At 45.2% G+C, this 16167-nt stretch overlaps 1 protein-coding gene across 1 annotated transcript in view; it reads left to right on the top strand.

The window, feature by feature from the left end:
- Positions 1 to 3422: 3422 nt before the first annotated feature.
- Positions 3423 to 16167, top strand: part of LOC124594430 (pickpocket protein 28-like) — a 141712-nt gene continuing 128967 nt past the window's right edge. The window contains exon 1 of the mRNA XM_047132806.1: positions 3423 to 3523. Within this exon, the coding sequence (XP_046988762.1) occupies positions 3423 to 3523 (101 nt within the window). The remainder of the gene's footprint in view (positions 3524 to 16167) is intronic.

Here is a 16167-nt window from a genome sequence, read left to right on the forward strand (position 1 = left end):
CCATTATAGAGTCTATCGGCGGTGAAGTTGTACCTATTATAAAGTTCTAACAGCAAACCAAAGAACTGCTTCTCCACTGCGCGGTTAAAGCCCATTGCTCTGCCAAGAGATGTTGGCTCAGCAGAACGTAGGCTTATTTCCGGGTTCCTCTTCAAAAACGAATAGAGCCAGCATTTACCTACCATCTTCTTAGTCTTGCTGAAGTTAAGCAGCAGGTTATTTTTCTCTGCCAGTTCGAAAGCAAGACTCCGCACTTCATCGATAGTCAATCCAAACAATCTGCTTTCCATATATTCAGCCAGTTCAGTTTCCTGCTCCTGATTAAATACAGGTTTGTAGCAGGCTAGACCTAAAACAACTACAATAATAATAATAATAATAGCAACAGTTTAATTAATTTTTTCAAAAATAGTAAATAGGCCGACCTGTCTTTGTAGTATCCTCTAAACACATGCCACTCCAGGCCTTTTTTACACGTGCTTCCAGAGTACTGTGAGGAACCCCAAAAGACTTTGATGCTTTCAAATAGCCCATTGTTTAGGCGAAAACTGAAGCTGCAGCTTCTTTCATAATCTCTTGAATCCATGACTGTCTGTCAGTTTTTCTTTTATAAGCCGCCATAATTATGGTATAATTTAAGTTAGATCCTGTGAATAATAATAATAATAATAAATTTTCTGATTGAACAAATTAAATAAACAATTTTAAAAACGCAAACGGCGAGTTTTAGATCAGCTCGATAAGTTTTGTCAAACTTAGTGGCACCCTGTTTTATCCGACTACGCTATGTCAAGAACAAATTGATTTCAACACCCTTGAGCGGGACCAACATTTTGAAACACGCAACGAACTGTAGTGCAGACAACGTTTAACTTATATCATACTTACTTTACAGTCTTCAAAATAGTGTCTTGCAAATATAAACGCACAATTCACAGCCGAATATTACAACAGAACACTGCAAAAATGTATTTCACCGAGAGAAGTCACGGTTGCATTCAACAGACTGCAGATACTCTAAGAATGAAGGTCATCGAGTGGGAAAGAGGTTACTATGTTTACCGGGAGATGGCGACACATATCAGACGAGAAAAGTACGATACCCTGTTTCATCATACTACCCTGTTTTATCAGACTCTCACCTACGCAAAAAATAGGAAAGAAGGTATTTAAATAAAACACTAAATAAAATGACACAGTATTTGCGTTACGAGATGCTTTAGTTTGGTTACCTGACTAGCTTGTCGGGTCATAAGGTGCTCCAAGATGATAAGATTGTGTGGGATTTGGATGAGTTGCTGTAAGGTGGGAATTGGGAAAGGTATGACGATGCGAAATGCAAGGCGGAATACGAATCTTTCTTGGATTTCAAAGCGCTTGTAGGATTTAGGTGAGGCAGAATTCGAGGCAATTTTGCTGCAACTTAGAATGGGGCAAATGAGAGATTTGTAGGTTAGAATAATGGTATTTGGGCTTTTGGTTTTATGATCATACGGCCAAACATTGTTTAAACACATTCAATAAACACATTATATGGTTTAAACACATCAGTAACAACTGTCAGTTTGGATTATTATCTATGTGCAAATTTCAGTGCAATTAAGAAAAAAGAGGTATAATTTTTATAAAACTGCTGTATATAGATTACGCTTATCTATGTGCAAAATTTAATTTAAAGTGAATCACGACAAAACGTGTGTTATTTTAAATAAATAAATGTGTACAAATACACGTCACTTAATGTGTACGATCTGCCTTCTGGTGCAGTGGATAACTGGGGGTCAGTCCTTCCGGCAATGCAGTTCTTCAAAAATGGTTCAAATGGCTCTGAGCACTATGGGACTTAACATCTGTGGTCATCAGTCCCCTAGAACTTAGAACTACTTAAACCTAACTAACCTAAGGACATCACACACATCCATGCCCGAGGCAGGATTCGAACCTGCGACCGTAGCAGTCCCGCGGTTCCGGACTGCGCGCCTAGTGCAGTTCTTCCTTTGAAAATATTTTGGATAAATGACAGCATCGGTCATAATCCTTTAGCTTACACATCTATTTCTGTCACTGTGTGACTATCTTCAGTGGAAACTATTCGAACCCTGTAAGCCCATATCATAAAAACACAACACTTTCCATAAGGTGTAACATGTACTGTGATGATTACTTCGCACCCTCATAATGGTTGCTCTCGCCTGTTGTCTCGTGTTGCTGGTCTCCCCCTACTATCCGCCGTACTAGTAGGATCTAGATATTGATGTCGCTGATTATATGGGCAGTCGTAATTCCTTTTGAGCTGTGTATATGAGTTTTCACACCCTAACGTCTGTTGTTGCTGAATGAGTGGTAACGTAGTGAGAGGCCTTTGTATCCCATAGCTCTCAGTTGATTTAGTGTCGTAGACTCCAGCTGTGGCGTGTAAGTAGCTTTAATTCGTGTGTGGCTTTGCGTCGGATTTTACGGAGAGTTGAATTTCATATCTCTTTTCTGTGAAGGGTTGGTACTAAATACTGTACCACGTTAATAAGATGAACGGTTCTGTTGAAGGTGTAGAAAGCTGAGGAACGGAATCACGAAGCAATTCAGTTACAGGTGGTGGCTTGACTTCGCCGTGGATACACTTAAAGTTCTCACGTATTTCTGTGGGTGCAGCCTACCTGAAGTTCCCACGTTCTACCCCACTCGACCAGGAGACTCAAGTGAAGTTGGAGAGAGATTTAGGAGATATGGAGGGTGTGGCATGTGTGATTGGTTGTGTCTTATGCATCTTTCTCCATTACCAAATGTAACTCTTAAACCTGTACCTGTACTTTTCTAGCTATGAGCCGATATTCGTGCGGAACGTTCTGAAAAGCAGATGTTTCCCTTACTTACTGTGGTGTGGTCTGCTTCCAGAGGCGAGAAGTCAGAGAAGCAGCTGGAGGCGGGTGCGCCCCACGTGCAGCAGGCGTGCACGTGCGGCGCGCAGCCCCGCGAGCGGAGCGATCCGGCCGTGGTGCGGTGCGTGGCCCACGTGTCCGAGTACTGCCGCAGCACCAGCATACACGGCCTGCGATACGTCGGCGACGTCCAGCGGCCCGCAGCGGAGAGGTAACCTACCGGACAGATCGCCTTTACGTACTGATCTCAGTCGTACGCGACTTGTTCATGAGACCTAGAAAATATTAGATTCAGGCTCCCAGGTAGATGCCATTTTCCTTGACATCCGGTAGGCGTTCGATAGAGTTCCGCACTGTCACCTGATAAACAAAGTGAGAGCCTACGTAATATCAGACCAGCTGTGTGGCTGGATTGAAGAGTTTTTAGCAAACAGAACACAGCACGTTGTTTTTAATGGAGAGACGCCTACAGACGTTAAAGTAACCTCTGGCGTGACACAGGGGAGTGTTATGGGACCATTGCTAGTGGATAGTGCCGGAAGTTCCATGCGGGTGCGGTGCGTGGCCCACGTGTCCGAGTACTGCCGCAGCACCAGCATACACGGCCTGCGATACGTCGGCGACGTCCAGCGGCCCGCAGCGGAGAGGTAACCTACCGGACAGATCGCCTTTACGTACTGATCTCAGTCGTACGCGACTTGTTCATGAGACCTAGAAAATATTAGATTCAGGCTCCCAGGTAGATGCCATTTTCCTTGACATCCGGTAGGCGTTCGATAGAGTTCCGCACTGTCACCTGATAAACAAAGTGAGAGCCTACGTAATATCAGACCAGCTGTGTGGCTGGATTGAAGAGTTTTTAGCAAACAGAACACAGCACGTTGTTTTTAATGGAGAGACGCCTACAGACGTTAAAGTAACCTCTGGCGTGACACAGGGGAGTGTTATGGGACCATTGCTAGTGGATAGTGCCGGAAGTTCCATGCGACTTTTCGCGGATGATGCTGTAGTATACAGAGAAGTTGCAGCATTAGAATATTGCAGCGAAATACAGGAAGATCTACAGCGGATAGGCACTTGGTGCAGGGAGTGGCAACTGACCCTTAACATAGACAAATGTAATGTATTGCGAATACATAGAAAGAAGGATCCTTTATTGTATGATTAATAGCGGAACAAACACTGGTAGCAGTTGCTTCTGTAAAATATCTGGGAGTATGCTTACGGAACGATTTGAAGTGAAATGATCATATAAAATTAATTGTTGGTAAGGCGGGTGCCAGGCTGACATTCATTGGGAGAGACTTTAGAAAATGTAGTCCATCAACAAAGGAGGTGGCTTACTAGAAATTGGCACAAGTCAAGTAATTGATCAGAAAATGTCCGAACAAGTGCACAAAATTGAAAACGAATTTATAAAAAAGTAGACGAGAAGGTGCACGCCGCGATTGAAGCCAAAGACGTGAGCTCCAATGCGGAAGTGCAGGACCTAAAAAAGGTGGTGCACACTGACATTCCGCTGTGGCAGCGGAATGTCAACCGTCGTCTTGCGGAGCTTGCTGCACGGCGATACACACACTCGTTCGACCTATACTTCAGTATTGCTCATCAGTGTGGGATCCGTACACGTCGGGTTGACGGAGGAGATAGAGAAGATCCAAAGAAGAGAGGCGCGTTTCGTCACAGGGTTATTTGGTAAGCGTGATAGCGTTACGGAGATGTTAGGCAAAATCAGGTGGCAGACTCTGCAAGAGAGGCGCTCTGCATGGCGGTGTAGCTTGCTGCCCAGGTTTCGAGAGGGTGCGTCTCTGGATGAGGTATTGCTTGTACCTCCCGAGGAGATCACCAATGTAAAGTTAGCGAGATTCGAGCGCGCACGGAGGGTTTCCGGCAGTCGTTCTTCCCGCGAACCATACGCGACTGGAACAGGAAAGGGAGGTAATGACAGTGGCATGTAAAGTGCCTTCCGCCACACACCGTTGGGTGGCTTGCGGAGTATAAATGTAGATGTAGATGTTACCAATTTATAGGCGAGCCGTGCACTTGACTCAAATTTCATTCATGCATTCGCCGACGAAGCTCACGTAACGTCAGTACAGTCCCCGTTCGAGTAATTTTTCCCGTAGTACCGACACACAGGGGTTCGACAAAAATACGGTAAAACCAGGAGAAATGCATGATTGACCATAAATGAAGATGCGAACCAAACCTTCAAATTGCATTGTCGTATTTAAGCACCAGTTTAAACAGTATAATTTTAATACGTTGCAAGGATCAGTCGTGGTCAGAACAGTGATCTATGTAGTTGTGAGTAACTCATGTTGGAGCAAAGTGAAGCTGGGTGAGACATCTACTTTGGCAAAGCCGAAACAGAAGAGAATCGAAGCATCTGCGGTATGGTGCTACAGAAGATTGTTGAAATTAGTTGGACTGATAAGGTAAGGAATGAGGAGGTTCTTCGCTGAATCGGTGAGGAAAGGAATATGTGGAAAACACTGACAAGAACTGACAGGATGATAGGACATCCGTTAAAACGTAATGGAATAACTTCCTTTGTACTAGAGGGAACTGTTGAGAGTAAAAACAGTAACCGGTCGCTGTGGTCTAGCGGTTCTAGGCGCTCAGTCCGGAACCGCGCGACTACTACGGTCGCAGGTTCGAATCCTGCCTCGGACATGGATGTGTGTGTGATGTCCTTAGGTTAGTTAGGTTTAAGTAGTTCTAAGTTCTAGGGGACTGATGACCACAGATGTTAAGTCCCATAGTGCTCAGAGCCATTTGAACCATTTAAAAACTGTAGAGGAAGTCACAGATTGGGATACATCCAACAAATAACTGAGGACATAGGTTGCAAGCGCTACTCTTTCGCACAGGAGAGGGCATCATGGCGGCCTGCAACAAACCAGTCAACGGATGACTCAAAAGAAAAAAAAGTGAGTTCTAATGGGGAAGAATCGCTGGTGCTCTTATGGTGAGTGTTTCCGTAACCAAAGTGGCCGATGTGTTCGGTGTTTCGAGAGGTACCGTGTCAAACAGTTACACGCATACAGGGAAAGCGGAAAAACATCATCTGCTAACTCACAACGCGGTGTGTGTTGACTGAGCGTGACGGACGGTCATTGAAAAGAACTGTGACAAAAAATAAGAGAGCAACAGTTGCAAAGGTCACTGCACAGCTGAGTGGCCCACTCGCGAACCTTGTGAGCACCAAAATAACACGAAGGGGGCTCCGTAATCTGGGAATAGTAAGGCGATCAGGAATTCCAGAACCACACATTAGTGATACAAATACCCATAAAAGGAGAACGTGGTACCGAAGTCATAAAACCTGGCCTAAGTAATGCAAAAACTCATAATAGGTAAACGGGGTGTCAAGGTCATAAAACCTGGCCTATGCTTTAATGGAAGAAAGTCGTTCGGTCGGTTGACTTGTTTCATATTGCTTCCAACTTCTTGCCTAGTCTACGTCCCAAACGTGTAACACGGCGGAGCGTTCAGTGATGATCTGGATATTCAATGGACCTCATGGGTATTCTGTAAAATCCCATTACTGCCAAGGATTATGCGACAATTTTGGTCGGTTGGTTTGTGGACTAAAGGGACTAAACTAATTCGTTATCAGTCCCTTCTTCAGTGTCACACAGTTCACGGATGAAAAGCATACCCCAGAAGAATAGTATCGTCTGAAATCTGGGAAAGGTAAGTAAATCTAAATGTGTAGCCAAACGGAAGCAGAAAACGAAAAAAGCAAGGCAAAACTGGAAACGTTAACAAAAAGGGAGAAAATGGTAGGTGTTAAAACAGTATAGCAGAGGGCCTGGGCTGGCTGATTACAAGAATAGAAAAGAGATGAGCCAGCCATTCTGCAACACATTAAAATCTCCAGCCAAAGAACTCAAGGCAAGAGAAACTCCTATGGTGAAAAGACGAACACCAAGTCAAAGAGAGAGCCCCGAAGGGAGCGAGGAAGAGTTAAAATGGAGGTAGGGTGAGTGCCTCGGGGAGAAGGCCACACACCCACCATTAGATTAAGTGATAAAAACACCCCTCTCGACCAAAACTTAAAACTAGATCAGCCATTGAGGCATTGTCACCTGACACCGTAAGTAGTACTCCAGGGTGGCTAAATCTGAACATACCAAAGAGATGTGCTCGAGAAAGACTCCCCAGCGCAGGAACAGATATGCTCAAGAGCGCGAGAGATGGCTACACTGCACCCACCTGGCAAGGAAGGCTGTTCAGTATGTCCTGCATGAGCATAAGAGTACTCAATGTGACCATCCATCATAGAGCCATTCCTGTAAACTACCTCCTGGGACCAGAAAGGAACAGGCAGGGTGAACTACGGATTTTGGGATTTGTGAGAGGTCCAGACGAAGCTGTGATCGAGGTATACACCATGGAAGTGATGTTAGTGGGCCTGGAGGAGGGGTTCTAAAGGGAAAGTCTCGAGTTCAGTGAGTGAGAAGGGACCAGACACGGACTGGAATTGTAATCCATGATCTGGGTCGCCATTGTAGGAGATGGATCGCCGTGCTAGGGAAAAGCAGACGACGGTCGTGGTGGCCGAGTGGTTCTAGGCGCTTCAGTCCGGATCCGCGCGACTGCTACGGTCGCAGCTTCGAATCCTGCCTCGGGCATGGATGTGTGTTATGTCCTTAGGTTAGCTGTGTTTAAGTAGTTCTTCTAGGATACTGATGGCCTCATCTACATCTACATCTATACTCCGCAAACCACCTGACCGCGTGTGTTGAAGGGTATCTTGAGTACCTCTATCGGTTCTCCCTTCTTCCAGTCTCGTATTGTTCGTGGAAAGAAGGATTGTCGGTATGTGTCTGTGTGGGCTCTAATCTCCCTGATTTTATCCTCATGGTCTCTTCGCGATATACTGCTTGACTCCTCGGTGAAGGTATGTTCTCTAAACTTCAACAAAAGCCCATACCGAGCTACTGAGCGTCTTTCTTGCAGAGTCTTCCACTGGAGTTTATCATCTACGTAACGCTTTCGCGATTACTAAATGATTCTGTAACGAAGCGCGCTGCTCTCCTTTGGATCTTCTCTATCTCTTCTATCAACCCTATCTGGTACGGATCCCATACCGGTGAGCAGTATTCAATCAGTGGGCGAACTAGTGTACTGTAATCTGCTTCCTTTGTTTTCAGACTGCATTTCCTTAGGATTCTTCCAATGCGTCTCAGTCTGGCATCTGCTTTACCGACGATTAATTTTATATGGTCATTCAATTTTGTATCACTCCCAGATAATTTATGGAATTAAATGCTTCCAGTTGCTGACCTGCTATATTGTAGCTAAATGATAAAGGATCTTTCTTTCTGTGTATTCGCAGCACATTACACTTGTCTACATTGAGATTGAGTTGCCACTCCCCTAAACCATGCGTCAATTCGTTGCAGATCCTCCTGCATTTCAGTGCAATTTTCCATTGTTACAACCTCTCGATATACTACAGCATCATCCGCAAAAAGCCTCATTGAACTTCTGATGTTATCCACAAGGTCGTATTGTGAATAGCAACGGTCCTACGACACTCCCCTGCGGCGCACCTGAAATTACTCTTACTTCGGAAGACTTCTCGCCATTGAGAATGACATGCTGCATTCTGTTATCTAGGAACTCTTCAATCCAATAACACAATTGGTCTGATAGTCCATATGCTCTTACTTTTTTCATTAAACGACTGTGGGGAACTGTATCAAACGCCTTGCGGATGTCAAGAAACACGGCATCTACCTGAGGTCGTTTCTATGGCCCTCTGAGTCTCGTGGACGAATCGCGCTAGCTGGATTTCACACGATTGCCTTTTTCGAAACACATGCTGATTCCTACAGAGTAGATTTCTAGTGTCTAGAAAATTCATTATACTCGAACATAATACGTGTCCCAAAATTCTACAACTGAGAGATATAGGTCTGTAGTTCTGCACATGTTCGACATCCCTTCTTGAAAATGGGGATGACCTGTGCCCTTATCCAATCTCTTGGAACGCTACGCTCTTCTAGAGACCTATCTAACTTCATATGTTAATACCATAGTTCTCAGAGCCATTTGAACCATTTGAAAAGCAGACGGTAATTTAAATATTTAATTGAGATGCAAATCTGCACAGTATAATGGGCAAGCAGTTGCCCTCACCTGATCCTCAATGGAGGAATCCCAGCTTCCAGGAGTAGGCTGTTCACTGGGTCCATTCAAAAGCATTCCTCATACGTTGAACTCCTCAATGGTGCATAGGGTCCAGCATCTGCCATGCTGAGTGCGATGCTCTATCGTATGCCAGGCTCCACAGTCAGGTTGGGACTGTACAAGGACTTTGTACAGTTTTAACAGTGTAGGATGGTCTGCTCGTCAGTGTAACTCTGGCATCAAAAAGGTTAAGGTGCTACCAGCAGTTTTGAAGTTGACGAAGATGGGGAATCCAAGTTAAACGGACGTCGATAACCAGTCCTAAAAAGTGATGAAAGGTCACTATATTAAGCAGTTGGTCATCAAGATAAAGATGTGGGTGTGGATGAACTGCACACTGCATGGTGAAATTCTTAGCAGCTAAAAACTGAAAGCCTCCGGAGAAAGCCAAGGAGTGCGCCTTTCATATGGCTCGCTGCAGTCGATGTTCAACCACGCCAATAGTAGACGAGAGAGACCCTGCTTGGGTAATGTAGTCAGAACGTGATGTCGCCAAGTGTGTCATAGGCTTTCGCCAAGACGAAAAAGACGGCAATTAGCGGGAAAAGGCCAAGCAGATGGCAGACTCCAGCTATTCCAAGTTGTCAGCGGTGCAGTGACCTTGGCGAAAGCCACCCTAGATTGGAGCCAGAAGGCCCAGAGACTCAATGAGCCAACACAACTGCCAATTCACCATACGTTCGAGCAGCCTCCCAGAACGTTGGGGAGGATAATAGGGCGATGGCTATTATTATCTAAAGGGTTTTTGCCAGGTTTTAGCACTTTCTCGCCATTGAGACGGAAATTCGCCTTCTTTCCAGATGCGGCCGAAGTCAGCAAGGAGTTGGCGCTGGCAATCTGCTGATAGATGTTTAAACATTTATGACTGGATGCACTGTGGCCCAGGGGACAAGTCAGGACAGTGTGCAAGGGCACCGAGAAATTCCCACTCACTGAGTGGAGCATTATATGGCTCATGGTGTCTACATCTATATTTATACCCAGCAAGGCACCTAACGGTGTGTGGCGGAGGGCACTTTACGTGCCACTGTCATTACCTCCCTTTCCCGTTCCAGTCGCGTATGGTTCGCGGGAAGAACGACTGTCTGAAAGCCTCCGTGCGCGCTCTAATCTCTCTAATTTTACATTCGTGATCTCCTCGGGAGGTATAAGTAAGGGGAAGCGATATATTCGATACCTCATCCAGAAACGCACCCTCTCGAAACCTGGCGAGCAACCTACACCGCGATGCAGAGCGCCTCTCTTGCAGAGTCTGGCACTTGAGTTTATTAAACATCTCCGTAACGCTATCACGGTTACCAAATAGCCCTGTGACGAAACGCGCCGCTCTTCTTTGAATCTTCTCTGTCTCCTCTGTCAACCTGACCTGGTACGGATCCCACACTGATGAGCAATACCCAAGTATAGGTCGAACGAATGTTTTGTAAGCCACCTCCTTTGTTGATGGACTACATTTTCCAAGGACTCACCCAATGAATGTCAACCTGGCACCCGTCTTACCAACAACTAATTTTATACGGTCATTCCACTTAAAATCGTTCCGTACGCATACTCCCAGATATTTTACAGAAGTAACTGCTACCAGTGTTTGTTGAAAGGTGGCTACACTGAGCCACAGCGCCAGAGATTGCGCCAAAGAGTTTTATTCCGTCGCCTCCACTGGCAGTGCTTGTCGAGAACTCGTAGTAGTCATTGCTTGCTGAGATGTCGTAGTGAAGAGTTCTTGTTGTGAAGTGGTGGTGGAGAGTGCTTGTTGTAGAGTAGTAATAGTGAGTCGGTGTTGAGATGTTGTAGTAGGGAGTGCTTGTTCCATGTTTTATGCAGTTTTGATGGGCTAGACAGCAGATGTTGTTCGAATGGAGATATTGTAATGATCAGAGAGCTTTTCGTCAATTTATATGAAGGTAAAAAAATTCCCTTTTTTTCAATTATTTCAGTGTCTTAAATAATGCGTCATTACAGGTTCAGTCAACATAGCATCTGGCTCGTGTTCTTGTATTAGAGTGTAATTCTGGTTTTCTTGCGCAATTATAGTATTTCTATTTTTTTTTAATTACTTCAGTATAAAAGTATTTAAAATTTCTTGTCTTATTGAAGAAGAACCGTGCCAGATGTGTACGTTGAATCACACTTCCACACACAGAACAGTTACACTTATGCTTTGGTTTCGTACGTTTTATAGTTGCTGGGGACTTAATTAATTAATGGTGTTAACGAAAATTTTCTTTCATTCTTTGTTGTTATTCTATGCAGTCAGATTGCGTACTAAAACTAGTCAGGGCCAACCGTTTACGAGACTGCGTAACCGTACAGACAGCTACTAAAAATTAAAAAGTATTTGCATTTCATATTTATTTAATTAAGCCCCCATGCATTGTTCTGCTATCATATAATCATACAGTAAAGGATCCTTCCTTCTATGTATTCGCAATACAATACATTTGTCTATGTTGAGGGTCAGTTGCCACTCCCTGCACTAAGTGGCTATCCGCTGTAGGTCTTCCTGCATTTCGCTGCAATTTTCTAATGCTGCAACTTCTCTGTATACTACAGCATCATCCGCGAAAAGCCGCATGGAACTTCCGACACTATCTGCTAGGTTATTTATATATATTGTGAAAAGCAATGGTCCCATAACACTCCCCTGTGACACGCCAGAGGTTCTCTATTGAGAACAACATGCTGTGTTCTCTTTGCTAAAAACTCTTCAATCCAGCCACACAGCTGGTCTGATATTCCGTAGGCTCTTACTTCGTTTATCAGGCGACAGTGCGGAACTGTATCGAACGCCTTCCGGAAGTCAAGGAAAATGGCATCTACCTGGGAGCCTGTATCTAATCTTTTCTGGGTCTCATGAACAAATTCCTACAGATTAGATTCTGGGTTTCCAGAAATGACATGATACGCGAGCAAGAAACATGTTCTAAAATTCTACAACAGATCGATGTCAGAGATGTAGGCCTATAGTGTTGTTCACCTGTTCGACGACCCTTCTTGAAAACTGGAACTATCTGTGCTCGTTTCCAATCATTTGGAACCTTCCGTTCCTCTAGAGACTTGCGGTACACGGCTGTTAGAAGAGGGGCAAGTTCTTTCGCGTACTCTGTGTAGAATCGAAATGGTATCCTCTGTTGAGTGATTTCAGTTGCTTTTCTATTCCTTGGACACTTATTTCGATGTCAGCCATTTTTTCGTTCGTACGAGGTTTTAGAGAAGGAACTGCAGTGCGGTCTTCCTCTGTGAAACAGGTTTGGAAAAAGGTGTTTAGTATTTCAGCTTTGCGCGTGTCATCCTCTCTTTCAATGCCGTTATCATCCCAGAGTGTCTGGATATGCCGTTTCGATCCACTTACTGATTTAACGTAAGACCAGAACTTCCTCGGGTTTTCTGTCAATTAGGTAAATAAAATTTTACTTTCGAATTCACTGAACACTTCACGCATAGCCCTCCTTACGCTAACTTTGTCATCGTTTAGATTCTGTTTGTCTGAGAGGTTTTGGCTGCGTTTAAATCTGCAGTGAAGCTCTCTTTGCTTTCACAGTAGTTTCCTAACTTTGTTGTTGAACCACAGTGGGTTTTTCCCGTTCCTCACAGTTTTACACGGCACGTACCTGTCTAAAACGCATTTTACGATTGCCTTGAACTTTTTCCATAAACACTCAACATTGTCAGTGTCGGAACAGAAATTTTCGTTTTGATCTGTTAGGTAGTCTGAAATCTGCCTCCTATTACTCTTGCTAAACAGATAAACCTTCCGCCCTTTTTTTATATTCCATATTCAGGGATGCTGCAACGGCCTTATGATCACTGATTCCCTGTTCTTCGCTTACAGAGTCAAAGTTCGGGTCTGTTTGTTATCAGTAGGTCCAAGATGTTATCTCCACGAGTCGGTTCTCTGTTTAGTTGCTCGAGGTAATTTTCGGATAGTGCACTCAGTATATGTCACTCGATGCTCTGTCCCTACCACCCGTCCAACATCTGAATGTCCCAGTCTACATCTGGTAAATTTAAATCTCCACCTAAGACTATAACATGCTGACGAAATTTATGTGAAATGTATTCCAAATTTTCTCTCAGTTGTTCTGCCACTAATGTTGCTGAGTCGGGAGGTCGGTAAAAGGAGCCAATTATTAACCTAGCTCGGTTGTTGAGTGTAACCTCCACCCATAACTATCCACTTCTACTTCACTACAGGATAAACTACTACTAACAGCGACGAACACTCCACCACCGGTTGCATGCAATCTATCCTTTCTAAACACCGTCTGTGCCTTTATAAAAATTTCGGCAGAATTTATCTTTGGCTTCAGCCAGATTTCCGTACCTATAACGATTTCAGCTTGAGTGCTTTCTATCAGCGCTTGAAGTTCCGGTACTTTACCAACGCAGCTTCAACAGTTTACAATTACAATACCGATTGCGACTTGGTCCCCGCATGTCCTGACTCTGCCCCGCACCCTTTGAGGCTGTTGCCCTTTCTGTACTCGCCCGAGGCCATCTAACCTAAAAAAAACACCCAGTCCACGCCACACAACCCCTGGTCCCCTTGTAGCCGCCTCCTTTGTGTAGTGGACTCCTGACCTATCCAGCGGAACCCGAAACCCCACCACCCTATGGCGCGAGTCGAGGAATCTGCAGCCCACATGGTCGCAGAACCGTCTGAGACTCTGATTCAGACCCTCCACTCGGCCCTGTAGCAAAGGTCCGCAGTCAGTCCTGTCGACGGTGCAGATGGTGAGCTCTGCTTTCATCCGCCTAGCGAGACTGGCAGTCTTCACCAAATCAGATAGCCGCCAGAAGCCAGAGACGATTTCCTCCGAGCCATAACATCATTGGTGCCGACATGAGCGACCACTTGCAGATGGGTGCACCCTGTACATGTGGTAAAAGATAGTTATTGTCATTCCACCCGCTGTTTCAGGGTATAAAAGGTTGGGTGCTAATTCTGAGAGGCAGAGGTTCAATAATAATGCCCAGAAAAACGCTCCAGGATTGCGTCTCGGTTGGTATAGATGGTTCCATTCGTGGAAATTCCAGGTATACCTACAGGGATCCATAAAGGAGCCTTATCTTAGGCTAAACCTGGGAAAGAAAGATTAACAGTTATTTCGGAGATTCCTATTAGTCCCAACAGACCTACTTCTTTCATTTGTTTAGTCGACAGACCTGGGCATGGAGCCATTTGGAGGCAATGAGGTGCTCCTTAGGTATGTGCCGCTTGTGACGTAGGAGAGCCCACCTACGGTCTCTAATGGCCTCTGCAATTTCCAGCGACCACCAATACATTGTCTACCTTCAGGGACAACCTGAGGAACAAAGGATTGTCGATTCAGCTGCCGAAACAACGTTCTGGATCAACTCATCAATGTTGCCATACAATGGAGATCCAATGGTGGTAGCAGTGGTGTTAGCCTCCCAGTCAGCCTTAATAAGAGCCCATCTGGACAAGCATCCAAGTGAGGGTGGAGGGACAGAAAGAATGGAAAGTGATCAATACCACAAAGTCATCGTGGCTCTCCAGGGGATAGAAGGTGGAAGGCCAGAACTGCTAACGGAGATATCAATGGACGAGTATGTGCCACACTGAGATGACTGTGGACACCTGTATTTTGGAGCAAAATGTAGAGTCGACCTCTTTGCTACGGCCAGTAATCTTGGTTCCACCCCACAAGGGTTGTGGGCGTTGAAATCACGCAAAAGCAGGAAAGGTGGGGAGAGATGAAAAATTTAAGGACCAACATGCATTGTGGTATGTCACCGTTTGGAGGAAGGTTGATATTGCAGATGGTAGTGTCCTGCATTGTCCTCACCCTGACAGCCACAGCTTCTAAACGTGTTTGATGGGGCACAGGCTTGCTACATGCAGAAGTAAGGACATATATACATACTCCATCTGACACTATGTTATAGTGATTACGATTTTTGTAATACCCCCAATAGCCACGAAGGACGGGGGTCTGTATTCCTGGATACCAGATTCTTGGAGGTTGCTAAAATCTTCACCTGGTCCTCAGACGTGTAAGTGGTAGGGAGTGGTGGTGTGAGGGCCACCGAAGTCTAACATTTCTTGACAGTCTTCTTCTTGGACTGTTTTCCCTCTTGCTGCTCTTTATGGGCTTGCTGGTTTTTCTTTTTTTTCCTGAAGACAGATGCAGACTGTGAAGCCCTTCAACCAGCAGCTTGTTGCACCTTCAGACACCTCTTAGGTCACTCCTTTTGGCATGGGTGGGAGGGAGGGTAGGATGCCTTACAGTCCAAAGGAGCTGGAGAAGACTTTTGCTTCTCTGACTTGGAGTGATATCCCTGGCGTTTGGGGTAATGCTCCCAAAGCAGGTGCTTTGGAAATAATGGAAGGGCGGGAACGTAGTCAGGTGGCCCTCGGGGCCGACTGTAGGGGGCTTAGCCAAGGGGCCTAAGGTCGCCAGTGAGCACAATGTCGTTACAGCTGCAGTGTAAGATGATAGCATCTGAAAGTTCAACCTTTCATATTTATGCTAAGCCTCTCAATAAGTTACTCTGTCCAGGATCGTGTACTCCATAATTTTCCTATCCTTTTCGGATACCATGCATTCCAGCGAGCAGGGGAACCAGTGATCTCCACAGTTGACGCAGGTGGGAGGAGGGGTACATGAAGTATTCGGATGCATTGGACGTCCGCAGCCTTTACATGTCTGCGTCGGTACACTATAACGTTGGCCTTTTCAGGTAACGAAGCATCCTCAAAAACCAAGATGAAGGCACTGGTAGCAACCCAACTATCTTTTGGTCCCTAGTACACAGACCAGATAGATCATCGTCGGACTGCAGTGGGAAGTTGCGATGGAAAATAAACCTCTGGACCATGTTTAGGTTTTTATGGGGGTGACTGAAACAGGAAACTCGGCCAGCTTGTCACAGGCAAGCACAGGCCGTGAGTGGGCTAGGTATGCTGTCTGAATCAGGACTCACCCAATTCTCCTTTAGGACAGTGGAACCACCTTCCCAAACTTGCCCTACAGGTTATCAACAGAAAATATAGGCTCTGCAGCAGAAAAGAGTCCCTATCTCTTTTGTTGCAGACTAAATACCGAGTTGAATATGGATCTCT

This window comes from Schistocerca americana, chromosome 2 (genome assembly GCF_021461395.2).
Source record: "Schistocerca americana isolate TAMUIC-IGC-003095 chromosome 2, iqSchAmer2.1, whole genome shotgun sequence".
In the NCBI taxonomy this organism is placed as follows: domain Eukaryota; kingdom Metazoa; phylum Arthropoda; class Insecta; order Orthoptera; family Acrididae; genus Schistocerca; species Schistocerca americana.